This window comes from Actinia tenebrosa, unplaced genomic scaffold, assembly GCF_029948245.1.
Source record: "Actinia tenebrosa isolate PJP-AT-01 unplaced genomic scaffold, QUT_ActTen_1.0 PGA_scaffold8__29_contigs__length_14323225, whole genome shotgun sequence".
Taxonomy (NCBI): Eukaryota; Metazoa; Cnidaria; class Anthozoa; order Actiniaria; family Actiniidae; genus Actinia; species Actinia tenebrosa.
Window position 1 is genome coordinate 9,829,990 of NW_028292585.1, and position 21,388 is coordinate 9,851,377.

Here is a 21,388-nt window from a genome sequence, read left to right on the forward strand (position 1 = left end):
TAAAAGAATCAAGTTCAATCTCGACTCCAAACCATTATTTCGTGGTCTGTCAAGCGAATTCGGGATAGGTCTAGGATTGGTACTATAAAATCAGCATTGAGAAACGTCTTTCAACAGAGTAAAAAACGAATCGTTACATGACTAGCTCATTCTTTCCCACCAGAGCAAGGACAGTTTAGAATCTGAAACCTACTCTCTGTTTATATTTTTCATCAACACAAACAATACCTGATGGCAAAACAACAACACTGCCTACCTGTTTTTCAGCTCATAAGTCTCCTTGTCTTTCCTTTTCAAATTTTCGTCACTCTTAGATTTAGTACCTTGTATTTCCTCCAGCCTAAAACAAACCAAAAATACTGGTAATCGATACAGCTAATTTCAAAAAAATGTGGTGAAAGGTTTTTCACGTGCATGTTGCATACTAAGCTTATATATTTTTATTAGATTTTCGCATCATATACAACTATTGCAAAAAACATCAGATTTCTCTCACCGACAATTTTTGAAATAGATGTATTTGTACTCAACTGCAGATAGACCTGTCCCTTCTGATAATCAGAGTGAATCTAACGATTCTTAGCGGATTGCATACCTTTGAGTATAATCTTGTACTTCCGATTCTCTTTGCCGCACATCTTCTTGGTATTTCTTCTTTTCATGCAATGTTTCTTCGAGTCTAAATCACAAGAACAAACTTTAAATTTGCCAAATGTGCAATAAGCTGTTCCGAAGTTGGGCATAACCTAGGGCATATTTTTTTCTTCATGTCAGACCACGCGTCATTCCATGTGGGTGCGCGCATCCATATTCATTTGTTTTTTCATGCGCAACTGCTAAACGCGAAGAAATGATACTATAGGAGCTTGCACCAACACTGACGTGATGGCAGCCATGACAGGAGGCACCACAATTTTTCCTCATGTAAATCAAAATAGACTAGGTTCAAATTGTTCCTGCCTCATGTAATGGCTGTCATCACGTTAGGTCTGAAATGGGAAAACATTACACCTAAGATAAAGGGATCTATCCTAAAACTTAAGTTGAGAGCAATATTTTTTAAATTAGCTATTCCAAGGTCGAGGAAAAATTTGGTCGAGTTGGCATTGCTGGGCAATGTGGGACTATTTTAGGGGACATATTTCAAAGATGGCGTCTATTTCGTCCCCTAAAACTGTACCACAATGCACTGCAAAGCTAACTCGACCCAGTTTTTTCCTCGACCTTGGAATGGCTAATTGCCTGAAATGGTTTGGTGCGTTCCATAAAGTTTCAACGATAATTATATATGCAAGCCGAATGATTAAACTTTACTCTGGAAACAGGTTAAGCTCTAGTAATGTGAAGACTTAGTTATGCTTTTTTCACTGAGAGCTGTTTAACTTATACCATTACAAAAACAGAAATAAAACTCATTACGTATTTTGACTTAAGCGTAATATCACATTACATAACAGTTCATGCATTTACAAGGAAACTACAAGAAAGTTTACAGAATAACAATTGATTTAGCAAACTTTAAACTCATATTGAAAGGCCAACGTTCGAGTGTTTGAATGATGTTCTTCACAGCGTTCTTCACTCCCAAAGTCTTGGAATGGTTTCCTGTTCTAAGGATTAAACCCCATCATTTCCATAAAACATTTTGCTACACAAGCAAATCTTGACCCCCTCTTGAATATACGGAGACACGACTAATGATGGTCAGCTTGACGAAATCCATATTATTTGCTGTGATTGTAAACAATAACTTTTTAAATATATTCCCATTCAAGGTTAAGTACACTGAAATGCACTGTCACCCTCCCAAGACATATCGTACAGGGAGATCGACGTAAGAACCTGCATGGCCTCCTCAACCCGGATAAATTGTACACACTCCTTAAACTAAAACCTCTTATTATAGAAACTAGCGTTATAAGTAAAACAGTACAACAAGAGTAGAGGCTGAGCCGAGTACTTGATGCAAAAAGACAATATACAATGATCTTGACAAAACAATCGTTTATTCACGTTTTTCCCTCTAGTTAAAAAATTAGAGCTGTTTCAACGTTTACATGGATGATATATATTCGAATTTGTGGTCGACACGTAAATGTTGTTTTCGATACAGGACCCTATTGATTTAAAAATAAATTATTCATACTGAACGTTTATTTCTATTGGGGGAGGAGAAGGGCTGGGGCTTTAAAGTGAAGGGTCACGAGTAAAAAATTGAACAAAACTTTTAATTTGACGATAGTTCCTTGTCTACTCGATAGAAGGGTACTGAATTTCTTACTGCGTGAAAGGGGAGGGCTACAACTGTATTTTAAAAGTTACTGCGAATCGCCTAGCCCTCCCCTCCCCCCAATAAAAAATGTACCTTCCTAAAAAAACTAAAAAAACCCCAATATTTTTATATTTAGGTACAATCATAAGCCTTTTATCACACACCAATCAAAAAATCATAAATTAAAGCCATAACTCTTTTCTTTCGCATTTATTTTTCGCGCCAATGCTTAAAACCATTTGCATGGATTATTTTTCTCTACCCGGAATATACAGTAAGAATTCGAAGGATCAACTTGCTCTTTCTGTAGCACATCAAAAGTACAAGTCACTTCTTGGGACGATTAGCAACTGATGCACGATAGGTTAACATAAAACCATGATAGCAATTTATTTATATATTTTTTAAAAGCTTTCCAGTATCACTATCAATCACGTCATAATAATCTGTCATAACAGAATCTTTTTTGTTTAAATCATTAATGGTTTAAGGCATTTTACACAATATATTACCGCTTACGACCACGAGAATTCAATGCATATAATACTAAAGACTTATAAAAACACTATATATATATATATATATATATATATACTTAAAAACCCCAAATATAACCAAATGTTCTACTAATTATTCGCTGGCCAATAGAACAAGTATGGTTTAATTGGATGTGGCGTATTAAATACTTTAAAACATGTCTTTTAGTTCCCTAGGATTTTACATGGTAGTTTGTTTTCTTCCTCTACCAGCCCCTCCGTAATACCGTACAGAGTTGTTGCGTGACCACCTTGACCTTCTTCCTGATCCACCAAACTGTTGTCTGTCACGGAACTCTTCTCTGGGAACTTCACCTCTTCCATACCTTTCCTCCCTGTTTGTTTTCGATTCATTTAATGTCTCATTCCTTCTTGGGTTTTTATCGGTAGACCGTTTAACTAGTTTGATTTGTGCTTTCTCTTGTAACTTTTCTTTGTCTTTTCTAGCGATTTCATTACCGAGGTGCAGGATCCGTGTAGCTAACTCGTCCCCGTATTTATCCTGAATACTGCCTTCCACTCTCGTGATCTTGTTCCATGTCATGCGCAGTGCTTCTTCATGGTGACTGATTAATAAATCTAGCAACATTTCTGAGGCGCTCTTTAAAATAACTTCCCACCGTGCAACAAACGACTCTGTGACATCACTAACGTAAGGCGTGGCATTAAGTTTCAGTCCTTCTGGAACCATGCCGCGTTCTCTGTAGAGTTTAAGGTTACGCTGATGGCACTCATGCTTGTAATACTTGGATTTTTCTTTTTTCAGTTCGCGAAAGTCGCTTTCCGCCAACGTGGGAATTCGAGAAGACATCGCTGAGGCTGTTGCCGACGAATCTGCCGATACGTTACCTTGAGCATCTGGTAATCTGTGGGACGGGAATGAGGAATTCTCCTGGTTGATTTGGGAAGACGCTTCTTTGCAACACCATCAAGTAGAGTCGTCTACCATTGCTTAACTACTTTAAATGACAACTCATTCGATATGCTAATTATTATCTCGACTAAATGGAGGTTTTCCTTGTCAAAAACAGTCCTTGTCTAATACCAGTCATTCCGCAAGATAAAAACTATGCATGTTATTTAAGTGGAGGAGTCCATGCCAAAAACATAAAGTCAAGCCTTAACCGTTGTCAATGCCAAAAACTGATTTTGTGGAGTCATGCGATTAAACCTTCCCGGACATTAGACCCGAGAAATGCTAAGGTCAATATTATTTAAAAACAAAAAAGGAGGCCGAAACCTTATTACTGAAAAGTCGTTACAAACGTTACGAATAAACAATGGAGATTCATTAGTTGAAATGGTCAGTAAGTTAAAACCAAAATGGTCCGAATTTGAGAATAAATTTGTGAGAAGTCAAGACAATCAAGCGTAAGATGATTTTGATGGTTAATTGGCAATTGAGAGAAGGTGCAAGAGTGCTTGAGTACATGCAAAACATGCAAAGGTTTTAAAGCAACTATTCTACAAGGATATTGAGTAGCGACTACTACTATAATGGTAGGTGCAAATAGGCGGTTCCCCATAGACCACATGTTATGTATATGGTGCAGGTATATCTTATACTAAAGTCAGTACATTGAAAAATGCAATTCTACAAGCATTGTCCGTCGTGCGAGGCTTTGCCTGAAAATCTCAGTTTGTTAACTATGCCATTGAGTTAAGTCGCGCTTGATATCTAACAATTCTAACATGACTGCAAGGTTTTCTTGATTATATACCCCACTACGCCTTCAAAACGAAAGGAAAAATGCAGTAGCTTGTTTGTTGTTGCTACTTTGTTTAGCAACGATCAACCCAAAAGTCCTGCAACAATAACTGGGTTTTTCTTGTTATAAAATTACATTGGTGTTTGTCGGGTGTATGATCCAATAGAGGCTTCGCACCATAACGTGCTGGCTGCCATGACAGCCATGACAGGAGGCACAACAATAGAGTCATTGTCACATGGGAAACTGAATTCTTTCTCATGTAAATCAGATTAGAAAAGATTCAATTCTTCCTGCCTCCTGTCATGGCTACTATCAACTATAAACTTATTGACTCACCTGTTTTCAAGTTCAGCTATTTCTTTTTTCTGCTTTCTTATAAATTCGTCTCCCTTTTGCTGTTCTTCCACAGTTTCATCAAGTCTGTAAACAAACCGGTGTTTTGGTATATAAATATTAATATTAATTCATGTATTTACAGTATAATAGCTTGTTCAGTGTTGTATTCTATTCTCACCTTGATTGTAAGCTTTTTAGCTGCCTCTCTTTCCCAGCCAACGAATCAGATAGTTCTTCTATGGTTGACTCTTTTTCTTGTATTCTTTTCTTCATATCTGAAATAACAGCCTCTTTTTCATTGTTCTTATTGGCGAGTTTCGATAGTTCTTTATCTTTTATCACTGCTCTCTCTGCTAAGGAAGCAACGTTTCCTTCTTGATCCTGGGAGCTCTTTGTCTTGTCTTCCAGTTCGGTTGCTTGGCTGACAAATGAAACATTTGAAAGTTAGGAAACGGTAAACATTTGACAACCATAATCACATTAGTATGCATTATTTTCAAAATGTATAACAAATATGCACAAAGAGTTACCTATAATTTTCTTGTTCAAGATGAGCGATCACCTCTCTTCGTTGCTTCAATTCACCAGAAGACATGTGAAGTTCATCTTGCAATGCACGGACACTTCGCGTTAATTTTTCAACTTCTGTACCCCTTTGTTTGTTTTCCACTTTGAATTTTGCAAGTTCCTACAAATAAAAGCCAGCGAATATTTAGTTTAGATAGCACTGTCGTACTTTTGAAATTCTAACACATTTTATTTATCTATATGAACTAGTATAAAAAACCTAATTCAAAAATCCATGGAGTACGTTTACCTTAAGCAAACTGACTAACAAGAAAACAACCATTCATCGACCGCTGAACAAACTAACTAAAGATCAACAAAACAACCAACCAAACAAACAGACGACGGTTATTTCAATGGCAAAAGGATAGCACAGGATAAAGTGCTAAAGTCACATCACAGTGGCAGTTAATGAAATAATTTGGTCATACCTGAGACAAGCGATGATTAGTGGATTTCTCTTCTAGATATTTGTCATGTAACGTTCTATTCTCGCGCTCTAGATCGATAAGTTTTGCACTGGCACCGCGTAAATCTTCAAGGGACTGCTTCAGATGTTGGTTTTGATGGGAGAGTCGTAAAACATCCATTGAGCTAAAGGGATAAAACGAATATATTAATTAAATATATTAATTAGTCTGAGCTGGCAGAGAAAGATATATTCGCGTGCAAATCAGTCAAAGCAGAAGGCTCCATTACGACAATCAGGAGCAAGTTGTTGTTTTTTTTTTCTTTTTTACTTTTCTTTTCAAAATGATATAATTTAGAGTTCAATAACCAGGATCTTAATGTGATAGATTTTTTTGTATACTGCATATCAGTAAAACGTACCTTGATTCATTACATTCACTCGCAAGATTAACAGACCCTAAGACCAAACAAGAAGTAAACTAAGTGACAAGAGTATAGCAATACAAATTACACCATCAATCAAATCATTACACTCAGGCCTCAGACTATTTAGTCTCCTTTACAGTCAACCTTGAGCCCAGAGTCTTCCGGCTGTTTGGTCTGAGCGCACAGCCAAAATTGGTGTCAGCCCCAGACGGAGAGCCCATGAGGATCTGGAAACGACACTAATGATGGCTGTGAAGGGGCCCAAAGACCACCTAAAGCTGTTAGTTAAAGTCTATCTTATTAAACAAGAAAGAAATTATGACGTTAATATCCTTACCTAAAGGGCTTTTTCCTCTCAAAACTTCGATTTCAGCACTCAAAGAAAATACCTCAGCCATGCTAAAATAAACACAACAACATTATCACTTATATTCTTTGCTTGAAAATATCACAAGAGTACTAACCTTTCCTGTTTTTCTAGAGTCAGTTGAGCATTACTTGCCATCACTTCTTTCATCTTTTCCTGGTCATACTGTCGTTCCTGTTTGTATTAACAATTATTTAGTTTTTCTCAATCACTAATTGTTTTTCCAATCCCCTCCATAGTCTGCACATGGCTGGATTGGGTGAGACAGAACATTTTACTTGGAGAAAGAATTATAACTAGTGAAACTCTTAATCCACACACTCAATATTCCATTCTCGCTTTCTCCATAGTTTTCCATTCTCCTTTTTAACCTGTAGGTTCAGTTATATTCTCTCTCATACGTATTTCTACACTTTATTTCTATTTCATTCAAGGGCGGATCCAGATTTTTTTGAGAGGGAATGGGAGAATCAAAACCTACAATAAGTGACGTCATTTTTGACGTCATACATATACTATGCCGGCCATAATCTTTCATATCGCAAACACGACAACATGATTTGGCTTTCAAGTTATTAACCTACATATGAATCATGACTTTCAATAGGAAAGGTTTAACAATGTCATAGTGAAAAGATTCTCGTTAATATATATAGTAGGATAAAAAAGGGCAAAACAACAAGTTGTATAAGGGGGGTTAGGACGCCCCTAACCCCTCCCCTGGATCCGCCCTTGCCATTCGCCTAGGATCTTACCTCAGCAAGATGATGAATATGAGATTTAAGCTTCTTATTTTCTTCCTCCAAAAATTCTGTGTTTAAAAAAAGGCCATTTGTTGCAACAATGTTGAAAAAATATTGTGACTGAAGGCCCTATTACACGTTGAAACTTTTAGGTGAAACTTGTATGCAACAGCGTTGTGAGACAAGTTTCAGAAGCAATTGCACCGTGTAACACCCCAGCTTCGCAAAACTTTTTACACGAGAAAGTTTCATGAAAAGTAGAAATGTTTTCTACTTCTGCAACTGAAACTTGTGTCGTGGACAAGTTTCAGGACGAAATTGCGCCGTGTAACAGCCCTGTGAAACTTGTCTTGCACAAACACGTCTCATCTTATTAGTAACCAATTGGTTTTTATAAGGAAAGAGAAATTAAAAAAGCTGGAAACCACTTAAAACCTCTCAAAATTAATTGCCAATTTTTTGTATTAGATCACTGAATTTTTAAAGGCCGGTTTAGAAGGTACGATTTTCGCCTACAACTATCGTATACAACACGCTCGCGCCATCCTACAACTCGAGTCGTAGCGTGTAAATCAAACCTACAACTCGCCTATGACAGACGCGAGCGTGTTGTATACGATAGTTGTGTAATGTAATGACGAATATGATGAATAATTGTGTAATGTGATGATGAATATGAGATTTAAGCTTCTTATTTTCTTCCTCCAAAAATTCTGTGTTTAAAAAAAGGCCATCCTACAACTCGAGTCGTAGCGTGTAAATCAAGCCTACAACTCGCCTATGACAGACGCGAGCGTGTTGTATACGATAGTTGTAGGCGAAAATCGTACCCTCTAAACCGGCCTTTATCTATTTACCCTTGATTTAAAAAAATATTTTTTTCAAATCTCATGCAAGATTTAGTACTAACAATGCCTCTGAGATCCTCAGAAAATATCTGATATATAATCAAAATGTTAGATTTAGTAGTTTTCGAATAAAATACAGTGTGATATATTCATCTAAAACTGAATAAAAAGTACATTTATGGCCAGAGTGGATAAACATGCAGCATCACAGTCAGTACTTGGAAGAACTTGTCAACGTAATCACTGTTTGGTAAAAGTTAGAAAGGCATCTTAATTAGCTTACCAATTCTTTCTTCCTTGCTTGACATTCCAGATAATTGTCCCTCGAGTAATACCTTGTTATCATATAATAACTGATTCTCTTCCTTTAATTCCTACAATCATATGTAAAAGCTTAGAAGAGATAACTAGCTAAAAACTAGTGTGAGCTGCGTCGGTGTTTCTAATGAAACAGTAATGATAAAAGGGTAAATTTTACACCGTAAAATTTCAGGCGCTACGCTGTAGTCCTTTGTCAGAGTAAAAGAGGGAATTAACTGCATCTTATCACAAGTATAAGCCTTCCAGAGTGGCAGGACGCATTACATCATGGGGAGGTTTTCGAAGTCCAACCAAACAAATTTTGAAGGTCCAATAATCACTGTATGAAGTGTTTTCTCAATATTCAGGACGAAAGTATGATATTTTTACGATTATTTTTTGGAGTCTGTGACGTCATACACTCATTTTAAATATCAGTTTATTTTAAATATCAGTTTCGTCCTATATATCGAGAAAACACTTCATACAATGATTATTGGACGGTATTCTTAGGAAGTTTCAGCTGAATCCAAGTTTGAGCGATTTTCATCAGAGTAGCACTAACATTTTTGACATTGAATAACAGAATGATGACAAATCCTGGAGTTTAAACTAATTCCTGTTGACTCCTGATCAAACACACACCTATAAATAAAAATATATGCTTTTGTGCCGAATCTATTGTTTCAATACTAAGTTGTGGTTGGCTAAATTGCATGATACTTTGTTTGGTGGGAAGAGCTTGGGATTGGGGCCAACAAGGACTGACCACACTAGCCCGAGTCCCTCATGGAGGTAACCATGGCAACAACCCTGTCACGCTGAAATTCAGTGGAAAATATTTATCTATTTTTACCTATACTTACCCAGATCAGGGAGGCAGGTGGGTAAATATTGATACACAACGATTAGCAATAAATTTTTGGGCTAGCATGTGATTGATCCGCGTTGACCAGCAAGAAGGGAGAATAAATCAAGCAGCAAGCACATTTCAAGCCCCTGAGACCCCTCAGATCCCCCCCAACCAGCTACTATGTGGAAGACCACTGGCCAGCATTGTCTCAGTTTTAACCTTGCCTAAATTACATTGAGCTTGTTGATTGCCTATACACCCCACTAGGGGTGTACAGGCTTAGGAGGAGGAGGAGGAGGAAATTACATTTATCCTTCTATTCCTTTCAGCTGTTCATCCATAAAATCTCAACTGACTGGTGTATGTAGCATCCCCCATCATACATTGCATCCCAACAACTCTGTTAAGGCTAATAAACAAGAGGTTAAGAATCAGTAGTCTTGACATTTTTTTTTGTTCTTACCTCAGCTCTCTTTTTCAGGTACTCTAGATCCCTTAATTTTTCTTTAAATTTTGCTGCATCTGTCTCAAGTTTTTCAACTTTGTCAGCCTGAGAGCAAAAATAATTTTCAATCAGAACCTCTTTAAAAAATACCATAAAATACTTGTTAAGATAAAGACCTGGGCTTATAATTAATCATAAGGTTCCTTTAAAGGGCAAATAAGCAGCGTCCGGTTAGTACAACAGGCAGATAGCACTATATGACAGCAAAAACTCATCCAGGGATTAAATTTATGCATACCAGCATCCACTTACATCCGGGCGCTAGAGCTTCAGGGATGGCGACATGCAACTGAAAATGTTTTACTTTACTCTGTGTTGTAGGTGAGTTGAGTTTGTTGCATGGTTCTCTCCTATGTTCAAGAGTTTTTTTCTTGGTTTTCTGGTTTTCCTCCCTCCACAAAAATCACAATCCTAAAATTCCAATTCGTTCTTAGGAGATATTCTCAAATTATAGGGTTAACCTCTTTTATCTCATATAACACCGTCTACATGTATAATGTAAATCAAATTTTGGGTATGTATTATTTTCTTAGCAATCTTTCATTTATCTAAAATGTTTTTCCTTGACACAAAGTATCAAGAGTCTTAAAATAATGTCTATTGCGTTTTAATACCACCTGGTGGGGGTTCAATATCATAGCCATTTTTTAATATTTTCTTTTTTCTTTTTTTTCATGTTCTCAGTAAATAAGAGGTCAAACAGTGAGTAAAATAATATATAATTTACTAAATAGTTGACCAACCTTAGATTTTAACATATCCATTTGATCTCTGTATGTCTTGACCAATATTGCGTCCTGTGACAGCAACTTGTTCTGAAAGAGAAGGGATAAATCAATTCAAAACATTAAATTATAAGAGCCTTCAATAATATTTGTAGTAGGTGTTTAGTCCTAAAAAGTAGGGGGCTGAATCCACTGGTGTTTGTATATAACTTTATTTGGTAATGAATTAATTTTTTGTCAAAATAGCCTGCAGTTTAAGATGAAGTATCTGGCGATACACCACCGGTAGCCGCCTTTTATTGAAAGCTCTGAATTTAATTTATGTCTTTTAATTATTCAAATATTTTTTTTTATATTTTACTATTATAGTATCATAACCCAGGTGTTTATAAAAAAATTGCACAGTTGATTGGTTAAAAACTTTGGACTATTTCACATGCTGCCTGTTGATGCATGCTTATTTAATAAAATAATTATTAAATAATAAATATGTCTCTGCTCACCTCTTGACGAAGTCTTTCAACTGTCTTTTTAGAAGCAAGCATTTCTTCTTTGAGTTCTGCAAAAAGAGAATTCTTTTCTTCTCTGAAAATCAGAAGAGGAAGAAAGGATAACAGATATTATAATAATATTACAAAGTTATAATAAATATAATTTAAAATAATAATACAAAAGGGCATTGAATTGCTCCTACACTTACAGTTCTTCGGTTAACATTCTGATTTTTTCTCTTGATGCCATCAAGGAAGGGGAATCTGCAGAAAGCTGAGCTGCCACCGACGGTGGAGGGGAAAATGGACGAGGTGATTTTGATCGCTATTTAAAAACAAAAGAATTTTATTCACATCATTATATCATGCATGATTTGTTTTTTTATTTACAGTACAGTAACTGTAAAGTGCCACTATGATCAAATTTCTGACTTCCTTTATTTTTGCCTAGGTTGAAAGACTTTTGACAGCAATTTGAGTGAAATGTCACTTTCTTTTTTCAAAGTAATATTTTTTTCTTCAAAAGATATTGCAGTTTTAAAAATAGTGACCATTTTTCCAGATCATTTTCAATCAAAATCAACCAAATGTAGTAGTATTATATGGTATTATATAGTACTTTAGTAATTCTTCAAAATCAACTATAGAGTTAAGTTGCCATAGCAACAGCCTTGGTTCCAGGCCACCCCTACCTAAAATTCAGGTTATTGAAATTTCTACCTTTACAAGAGGTTGTATCGAATGAGGCTAGGTTAAAAATGTCTGTTATGGCCATATTTGGTTTAAAATAACAAAGCAATCGCTGAAAGGGCAAAATCCTTGTTAGGGGCCTGGACACCAGTGAATTACCATAGCAACCACAGTGTGTGCATTTTCATGTACCATATTTTAAAAACAAGTATGTCTGCAAAGTTTTTGAATGACATTTATCAGCTACTCTAAGAGATATACTGAAATCTTTGTTGAAGGAAATGACTTCATCAACCTCCTAATTAGCATATAAACTTAAAAATTGAATATTTCTCTAAATAAGAATGCTAACAACAAATGGAAAATGCCAGTTTTCTTCTTATGTAAAGCAATTTAACCCGGTGTTTAAAGAGTGCAATTTGGAGACATAAAAATTTCATTGTAGTGGCAGTTTGGAGGGTTCTGTGAGATTTTTTGTTTGCCTTTGTTTGTTTCTTTCTTTCTCAGCTTATAAACAGTTGTATACTGTGCATGTGTCGTAATATGTCAGACCAGCTCAAGCCTCTTGTTAGAATATGAAATTCCTAAATATACATTCAGATAAAGCTATCCTTAGACTTAACTTACTTGCTTTTCCTGTAAAAGAGAATCTTTTTCTAGTGATAGATGAGTGATTACCTGTTAGTAAAAAAAAAAAGAAATTAAAACTGCAATTTTTATTACCCTTCTTCATCTTAAATATATCAATAATAATGGTTATGATAATTTATACTTGTAATTTGCTGATAATGGTAAAGAATGTGAGCAACCCATCCTTGGCGTTGATAGGATGTCAGGTAGTGAGTATGTGGCTACCATATGGGGCTGTGAGTGCATGGCTGTTATGTACATGTAGACCTGTATAAGCCTTTTCATAGTTTAAGAATCGATTCCACTGCGCATGCGACTTTATCCCGAATTTCTCACCTTCTTTTGTTTAATTAAGAACAAAAGAAGGTTTAGACAAAAGAAGGTGAGAAATTCGGGAAAAAATCGCATGCGCAGTGGAATCGATTCTTAAACTATGAAAAGGCTTATTGATAGTTAGGCTGTTTTGTAAATAGTGGTATATTGTGTATATGTTGTTTGTTATTAATTTGTTTGATATACTGCTTTCTACGACCCTTGATATATACCAGTAATGCACATGTACATGAGCAAATGTTGGCTGTCAAAGTCATGTGGAAGATTTTAACAGCATTGCTAAGTTACCCCACACATGTGCAACAAAAAACAGCGTCATACAACAGTAATTTTGCAAATCAAATTAAACTTATACCAATGGAAATTAGAGCCAGTCAGTTCTTCCAACAAAAATAAACAATTCTTATACTGTAAAATTAAAATTACTTAAACTACACCTACTTGCAAAAACGTTGTCATACGAAAATAGAACATTAGTGATTTAGTGGGATAGGAATTATATTAAAAAACAAAAGAAGATCACAGAAGCTGAACATTTTCTTTTGTCTTTTAATGTATTCCTTTCTCACTAAATTACAAATGTTCTATTCTTGAATGACAACCTTCTTGCAAGTAGGTGTACATACAAATACAGTTCTACTGGAATTTACAGATTAGCCTAAAGAACTTTGAGATGACATGGTATTACTCATTACATATGGTACTAATAATACTGTAAAATGAAATGACCACCACTCCACTCATTCCTTCCAAGGTTGCACCTAACATTCAGTCAGTTTCATAGTTAGTTGTTGTAAAATTTTGCCGGCTATGAACAGCTTAGAATTAATATACTCATAATATAATCTATATGTAATCTTTTTCATTCATAGTTGCTACATATTATCACTTTTGTAGCTACGTATACTATAATATTAGTGAATTAGATAATATTACAGTACATACCCCATAGTTTTGATCTCTTTCTTCCACTAAATGGCACATTTGATAAAACATGCTTTCAGCAACATCAATAACATGCCTGCAATATAGATCAACAATAAAATTATAAGCAATGTTGGCAGCTTGAAAGAGATATTTGTTAATGAATCTTGTCTGTTTTTTTTTTTTGTTTTTTTTTTAAATATAAATCATATCTAATAACTGTACTCACTCCATCGGTGAATCCTGTAATTCGTTAGGACGAAATGTCAAAACATGGCTTGGGTTCTCTGTTATCTAGAAAAACGATGCAACAGACAAAGGGTATTACTACAGCAAACACAACTTAATGTGAAAGATGGCACCTTCCCTGACAAAAGGCTTTCAAAATGAATCTTCACATTATAACATTCTATAGAGAATGTAGATACCACTAAAATGGCTTCCTGAACGTGGCATCTTAGCATCAATAGTTGCTCTGAAAGCCATCAGTCAGTATGCGCTGTTATTTTTAACAACATGAAATAGTGTTTGCTAAATCTCTCTAAACAAAACTGAGAAGATCTGAAAATGAATGAAGGGTTTGGCCGCTAGTCAGCCCAGCACATCCCAGAAACGACAGCATTTTTGAAGGCAAGATGAAAAATAATATGTTTTCAACCACCATTTCCATCCTGATTGAAAAAAAAAACTTTCCCTTGGGTTTTTCATAATGAAGGGAAATTTTTCTGCTCTACCTTCCTGGATTTTCCAAAGAAATCAAATAGTGCATAGTACAGTTTTGTCATTAGATGCTATAATTTCAGGGTAGAATTTTTGGAAAGTCATGAAAAGTCAAGATATTTAGGGTAAAGATGTAATTTGTGTCTAAGCCATCACGAGAGATGCAACTATTCCAATATCTCTTCTTATTTATTTATTTATAATAACTTTATTTGCAAACAAATAATAATAGAATAAGGTTGCAAAAACGGTGCTGCCAGGGAAGAACTGAATCCTCATATACGGCAGCCCCCACTAACTAATAACAATGAAATCTCTGGTAGAAAAGAAAAAAAAACTAATTATAAAAAGGATTGAAACTATAAAATATGAATATATTATAAAATTGTTAAAAGTTATTGGAATTAAAGATATGGAAATAATGTATTATACTAGTTACGAAGGAAGAAAATGAATATATTGTTATATGATTCAAATAATTTAATGCAATTCAATAGTAAAAAATGCGAATTGTCTTGATCTCTATAATTCCAGTATGCTGGATGACTAAGAGTAACCTCTTGGCTAGTAACTTCTCAGCTCTACATATACAGTAGCGATATACATTAGTGATGAAAACCGATTAGCTCAAGCATTAATAGAACATATACATATAATAATTTATATTACCTCCTTGATGCAGTCTACTAAATGTTTCTGTACTTCCAGATCAAGTTCTTTGATTTTTTCAATGAAGCTTTCTTTGCTGTCACACTGTATGAATAAATTAAAAAGGTGAATATTTATGCCTATCAATTTGACTATTAATTATGATGCAGGAAAACCGTGTGATCCATACAGTATAACTCATTCCGGTCTAATCCAATCAATCCCATCCCATTTTTGCTAACTCATCCATGACCCTCATTCCCATTTTGCCTTTCTCTACATGTACCATCCAGGACAAATATTCCTCATTTATCATTGCATCCATATCTTCTGCTGCTAAAAATCTTATATGTTCCGTAGCCAGAGTAAATAGCCCTTGAAAAGTTAATTTGACACTAGCAAGTACATGTAGCTATCTAAATGCACTGTCTGTGTTGCTTAAGTCTGTGTCAGGAAAGAAATTTTACTAACCATATATAACTCATTAAGAACAAATATGAGATATTGAAACAATATTACTAACCTGCACAGCACATCCAAGCATTAAAAGCAAAATTTTGATCAATTCTTGTAGACCAACATCTAAGCAAAACCAAAAACAACAAGTAAACATCATGTATAATTGATGTACGTACAATAAACAGGTACTTACAGGAAAATATTATCATCATGATGATTCCCATTGGTAAGATACAATGATGTAGAATGCCAGGGATTACAAAATAGTCTGACTCCAAAATTTTTTTAGAGGGAGCCATTTTGACTCCTGAAGTCCAGAAGTTGGTTGTCCGCTATCCAATATTATTGAAACTGTTACAGAATCCCAGTTCGATAATTTAAAAAATTGAAGTTACATTTGGTAGTTTTTTTTTGTTCTAATAACATTTCCTGTAAAAGGTTACCCATTGCTGATTTATCGTGAATCCTCGGAACAAAGAATAAATATGGTGAATAAATCACCAATAAATCTGGTCAAAATGGTTGCCAGAAACCATGACATTTCATAAAGTTTTACATATCAAGCAGCACCCTCTTGGCCAATGAGGGGAGAGAGAAAAATGAACTTTGATACTTGGTTTATAACATATATACATGTATACCTACCACTATCAGGATGATGAGCAATAGCTACTACATCAGGAGCTCTCAACAACACTACTTGCTGTAACTTTTCCTGTTAATACACAACAAAACAATTTACATGTACAATTCACAAGTTTTTAATAACCATTGCTTTAAAAAATTAGCTGGTCAGTCGCCGTCCATGATAGCCAATCAAATTAGTTTTTAGCTAACATAACGTTAAAGATTTGACTGGACAGGTGTAAATTCTAGCTGACATGTGTCCAATGAACCACCATTATCCTAAGCCCTGATTACGTATTACGTAAAAGAAGTCTATTATATATCATGCACCTATGTTAGGATCAATATTTTATTTTACAATAACAGAGCATATTTCAATTCGGCTTCCAATTCCAATTCAAGTGAAAACCATAAAATAAGTGTTGTCATAGCTAGATTGTTTTCAGTATAAAAGATCTATACAATCCATCATGCAGTGTGGTTTTAAGTAACGTAAAAATCAGAGAAAATTCATATGCAGGGCTCAAAATAAGCAGTGCTAGACAAAATTTTTTTTCAATTTTGGAAAAATCCAATATTTCATACAAGTATGGCACTGAAAATTATAAGGGAGAAAACAATAGAAAATAGGCAAGGGTAATTCAATTTGAGGATTTCTTTTTATGGCTTCCTTGATGTGTAGAAAGTACTACAGAGAAATTGCACATGTCTAAAATTATTATAGCCCCTTAAGCAAGTTATTAGAAAAGACTTACTATCCATCATCCCTGATTTTTAAAAACTAACAATTCAAGTAATTAATAGGTAAAGAAAGATGACAATTACATGTAAAAGACTTCATTGTTTAATTGTTCAATCATGTTTTAAAGAAAGAAGTCTAGACTATGACTTTTAACAGAATGAAAGTAATACTACAAAGTAAACTTAATCCATCTACATGCAAGAGATTCTATAGCACATTCCTCTATTGCATTATATAAAGCTAAAATACATTTTCGTAATATTTCTTAATTACAAATCAATGTTTGTCTGTGTTTACTAAAATATTTCAAGTACAAAGAATTTTTTCTCCAATTTCAGAGAATATTTCTATTACTCTATTACATCGTCCTTGTATTATATATGAACTTTTCTAGCAGCTAATTTGAATTTTATTGCAAAATGTAATCCACAGTATTTGTTGTTGTCATAAAATTGTGATTAAATAAATAAATAAAGTGACATATGAATACATCAAAGATATGAGTGATATGTTTACCCTCCCAGTATGTAAGTATATATTTAGGGTTGAGTTCATTGTTAGTAAATATCACTTGGCTTCGGAAATAGCAATGCCCAATATTGTAATGCATAATTATCTAAGCTTGAAAATTCCTTAAAATGACCAGGCCATAAATCATAGTACAATAAAAGATATAGGGCCGGCAATAACGATAAACTAGGTCTTTCTTATATACAACTATACTGTTTACATTAAATTAGTTCTGACATTATTATTTTGAAAGTCAAATTATTTCACTTGATATGATAATATTAAAGCTGAACGCGTATTTCATAGAATTGAATGCTGGCAAGAGTACAATTCTAGTAGCTGATTTCCGGAAATGCCTTTTTACATAGTAACGCTTAAAAAAGAAGAAAAACGTAGAAGAAAGTGGACTTCACTGAAGTCTAGATAAGCTAAACTCCACCGTTTGATTCAGATTTTTAGATTTTTTTTAAAAGCTACTTAAGTATAACATACGCCCAGAGTTTGATCGAAAAGCCACAAAAAGGCAACGTGCGAAAACTTGACATCGCCTCTTAAGACTTGAGTAGAATAAAAACAAGAAATTGTTTTGTTATAAATTTTCTAATTATACCAAGATGAGTCTGATGGAAAATGATGATTCTTTTGGTAGTATTATAAACACATTGGAACAGCGACGTAAGCAGATGAAATGATTCCAATATTAATTACGATCTGAACTTTAACGATTATCACTTTACTTTTATACCAAATCTATGGTTATATATCTGGCTGTATATCTTATATTTTTGCTTATAGAATATAGTATTTCAAAATCTTGTTTTTCCACTTCTAAAAATGGTGGTTAACTACTTAGAGCAGCATGCTTTACAAACAACTCTTTATAAACCAAAACATCTCGAGCTCGTCTTGATACTCGTAAGGCACAATCAGACTAACTAATTCTTTCAAGAATTGCTCGCATTAGGGATTTATAACATGGTTTTGGACTGGTTTCTGTGGCTTACCTGATAAAATGCTTTTAAGTGACGAACCAAAATGTCCAGGTTCTGTATTCTTATATTAGTGTCCCCGTCCACATTTTGGTGTACTCTTGTTAGCGTGAAATACGTAGGATCGCTAGAAAAAAAATCCACCATAAGTTATATATACACTATATTGTTTCATCGACTGCTTGCCCTTCTCATCAACAAGTTTAACAAAAAAGAATCTAACTTTAAAAAGAAATAAGCTTAAGTTAGTTAATGTTATTCATTCAGGTTGAAAATCGTTGGTTCGTTCGATAAATTATGAAGCTTTCTTACTTACATTTCGACCATTATTTCGTTGAGGAAAACTCCATCGGCAAATTCATTAATGGTCTCCGCAGGAGAGTTATTTTTAAATGTGTTAACCTAGGCGGGAATAGAAAAAATTCTGTTAATCCCAAGTACGAATTACGTTTGTAACGGGTGGCTTTTTTGCGCACAAACAAGCAAGTTTACTTAGTCGTTTTACTTTTATAGAATCACAATAGTTTTTCGCAAACGCATAAGTTAATAAAAAACTTACCCAAGTAACCAGAGGGTTGCCAAAAAACTCCGCTACCGTAGACATATTGTTAACGCTCTCCAACCCAGTAGCAGAACGTAAAAGATTTGTGTCAAAAGTCTAACGGTTAGAATTACAACATTATGCTAAGGTAAAGAAAAGTCGACGTCCAAACCACAAAACCACTTCAAGAGTTTAGAATAGAATCTTTGATCGCGTTACGAAAGTATTCGAGTCTCAAAGGAAGATTTCTTGTAATTTAGGAATCATTTCTTTTTGTTTCTGGGTATCATGAGTGAACAAACTAGAATAAAATCTTTAGCTTGGTCATGATATTCTAAGTAAATCTGGTTTTCTCTTCTCAATCGATCCTGAATGACATTTGAATAGCTAATGAGACAGCAGTCTTATTGTCAGAGGTGTTAACTACAAATGACATGCGTGCGCAATTTACCACAGGTAGGCCAAGTCTCGAGATTGAGGTAGACTAATCCGCGCTAAATATGTTAGTAATTTTCAATGAACCACTTCGAGATATTTGCCACATTTGTTATGATGCATACTGTAAATCATCTATGGAGTCTTGTAATATATACAATACAATACAATACAATTTTATTTGGCACTTTATACTTAATAGTACATGGGTGTTTGATTCCAAATATATTATAGGTATATATATATATATACTATGTATTAGGTAATTTTCTTATTTTATTTTCACGTATCAGCATACATTGATGAATGTATGCTGATATGGCTCTTTGTAGAGACGCTGATTTTGAATTGATTAAGAACATAAAACGACTGTCAGCGCTCATATTGTTGAAATTAATGCTGGTGTTTTTTTCTATGAACTCTCTTAAGTCGTTTCTATGAGAGTCATATAGTGGACACCAAACTAGAAAGTGTTTTTCGTTTTCTACTCCCGACTTACACACTGGGCAAATCCTTTCATCGTAAATGAGATAAGGCCTCTTATACCTCCCCGTTTCTACTTCAAGCTTATGGTTGCTAATTCTTAATTTTGTAAGCGCCACTCTGTGCTTAATATTGGTGACTTGACTTAAATATTCTTCAAAGTTATAATCCGTTTTGAACTGACGAAAGACTCTGAGTTTATTTTTATGTTTGTCGTCTTTCCTTTCATCATTGTGGAGATTACTCCATAAAATTTGCCTCTCAATGTCACTATATTCTTTGGGTTATTATTTTTCCATATTCATACCATCTTGGAGAAAGTTCATTTTGTTTCATCCAAATTATCCCCAATCCGAGTTGTTCTAAAGTAGTTTTAATTTTTATGCTCCAAAAGGCTTTTTTAGTTTCATTTTTAATATCTTGGTAGACTTCGGCTGAAAGTTTTTTTGGGTGTAGTTCCGACTTTATGATTTTATACCAGAATTTAAAGCTTCTACTGCATGCTTTGCATTTTAGCGGAAACCTTCCTAACTCAGCTCTGCATGCAAGGTTACTAGCATTCTTTGTCACCTTGAGGAGCATTTTGCAAAATTTCAAATGAACAAGTTCCATGGGCTCTTGGTCTTTGGTGCTTAATGTTTCGATACCCCATATCTCACTTGCGTATAGAAGTATTGGCGTAACAAGCGAGTCAAACAGTTTTATAGTTAATTTGATATTGGATGTGAAAAATTCACCCATTTGTTTTTTCATCTGAAATAGTGCCTTTAATGCAGCTTTTTTTAATTCTTGTTTTGCAAACGTAAAGTTTCCAAAGGTTGTAAAATTTAATCCTAAATATTTATATGATTTAACGTTTTCTAGTTTAAATTTGTTCAAATAGAATTGGAAGTTATTCATTGTCTTCCCTGTATTATTGAAAACCATCACTTTTGTCTTTGTTATATTAACTGTTAAGCCTGATTGTTCACAAAATGCCTCTAGCTTGTCGAGATATTTCTGAAGCCCCTTAGCAGATTTAGAGAACAGAACCAGGTCATCTGCATATAAAAGAGTACTAATCGGTTTGCCATTCAACATTACATCATTGTTGTTACACGAATTTAATGAGTCAGGCAGATCGTGAAGATATAAATTAAACAATGTAGGGCTCAGCATACAGCCTTGTTTAACACCCATATAACAGGAAAATGTCGGAGAAATGTGTCCATTTACTTTGATTGCTGATTGATCAGTGGAATACATCGATTGTATCACTCTTAGAAAATGTCCATTTATACCAACATTTTCAAGTTTTGCCATCAATTTTTTCCTTGGGATGCAGTCAAACGCTTTTTGAAAATCTACAAAGCAGGAAAAAAGGAAATTATTTTTCTTCCGTGGCTTACTTTTAACATATTTATCGATTACAGATTTCAGAATAAAAATACTATCTGTTGTTCCGTGCTTTTTTCTAAACCCACCCTGTTCCTGTTTAATTATATTATTCGTAGTTAGGTAATCATAGAGTCGTTTGTTAAGTATTGCCGTAAAAACTTTGCCAATTGCAGAAAGGAGTGTTATTC

At 34.5% G+C, this 21,388-nt stretch overlaps 1 protein-coding gene across 2 annotated transcripts in view; it reads right to left on the bottom strand.

Annotated features, from left to right (window-relative positions):
* The window catches only part of LOC116306894 (uncharacterized), a 42,373-nt gene extending 23,092 nt beyond the window's left edge, over positions 1–19,281 (bottom strand). For both annotated transcript variants that reach the window (XM_031717026.2, XM_031717025.2), the window contains exons 1-24: positions 18,924–19,281; positions 18,681–18,766; positions 18,380–18,491; positions 16,142–16,211; positions 15,561–15,619; positions 15,059–15,142; positions 13,899–13,963; positions 13,691–13,766; positions 12,410–12,460; positions 11,302–11,417; positions 11,105–11,186; positions 10,620–10,691; positions 9,835–9,921; positions 8,502–8,592; positions 7,383–7,438; positions 6,725–6,801; positions 6,598–6,659; positions 6,255–6,291; positions 5,855–6,017; positions 5,387–5,544; positions 5,035–5,277; positions 4,857–4,940; positions 596–679; positions 257–340 (exon numbers count right to left, since the gene is read on the bottom strand). In XM_031717026.2, the coding sequence (XP_031572886.1) occupies positions 257–340; positions 596–679; positions 4,857–4,940; positions 5,035–5,277; positions 5,387–5,544; positions 5,855–6,017; positions 6,255–6,291; positions 6,598–6,659; positions 6,725–6,801; positions 7,383–7,438; positions 8,502–8,592; positions 9,835–9,921; positions 10,620–10,691; positions 11,105–11,186; positions 11,302–11,417; positions 12,410–12,460; positions 13,691–13,766; positions 13,899–13,963; positions 15,059–15,142; positions 15,561–15,619; positions 16,142–16,211; positions 18,380–18,491; positions 18,681–18,766; positions 18,924–18,968 (2,144 nt within the window). In that variant the 5' untranslated portion in view covers positions 18,969–19,281. The remainder of the gene's footprint in view (positions 1–256; positions 341–595; positions 680–4,856; positions 4,941–5,034; positions 5,278–5,386; positions 5,545–5,854; positions 6,018–6,254; positions 6,292–6,597; positions 6,660–6,724; positions 6,802–7,382; positions 7,439–8,501; positions 8,593–9,834; positions 9,922–10,619; positions 10,692–11,104; positions 11,187–11,301; positions 11,418–12,409; positions 12,461–13,690; positions 13,767–13,898; positions 13,964–15,058; positions 15,143–15,560; positions 15,620–16,141; positions 16,212–18,379; positions 18,492–18,680; positions 18,767–18,923) is intronic.
* Positions 19,282–21,388: the final 2,107 nt, after the last annotated feature.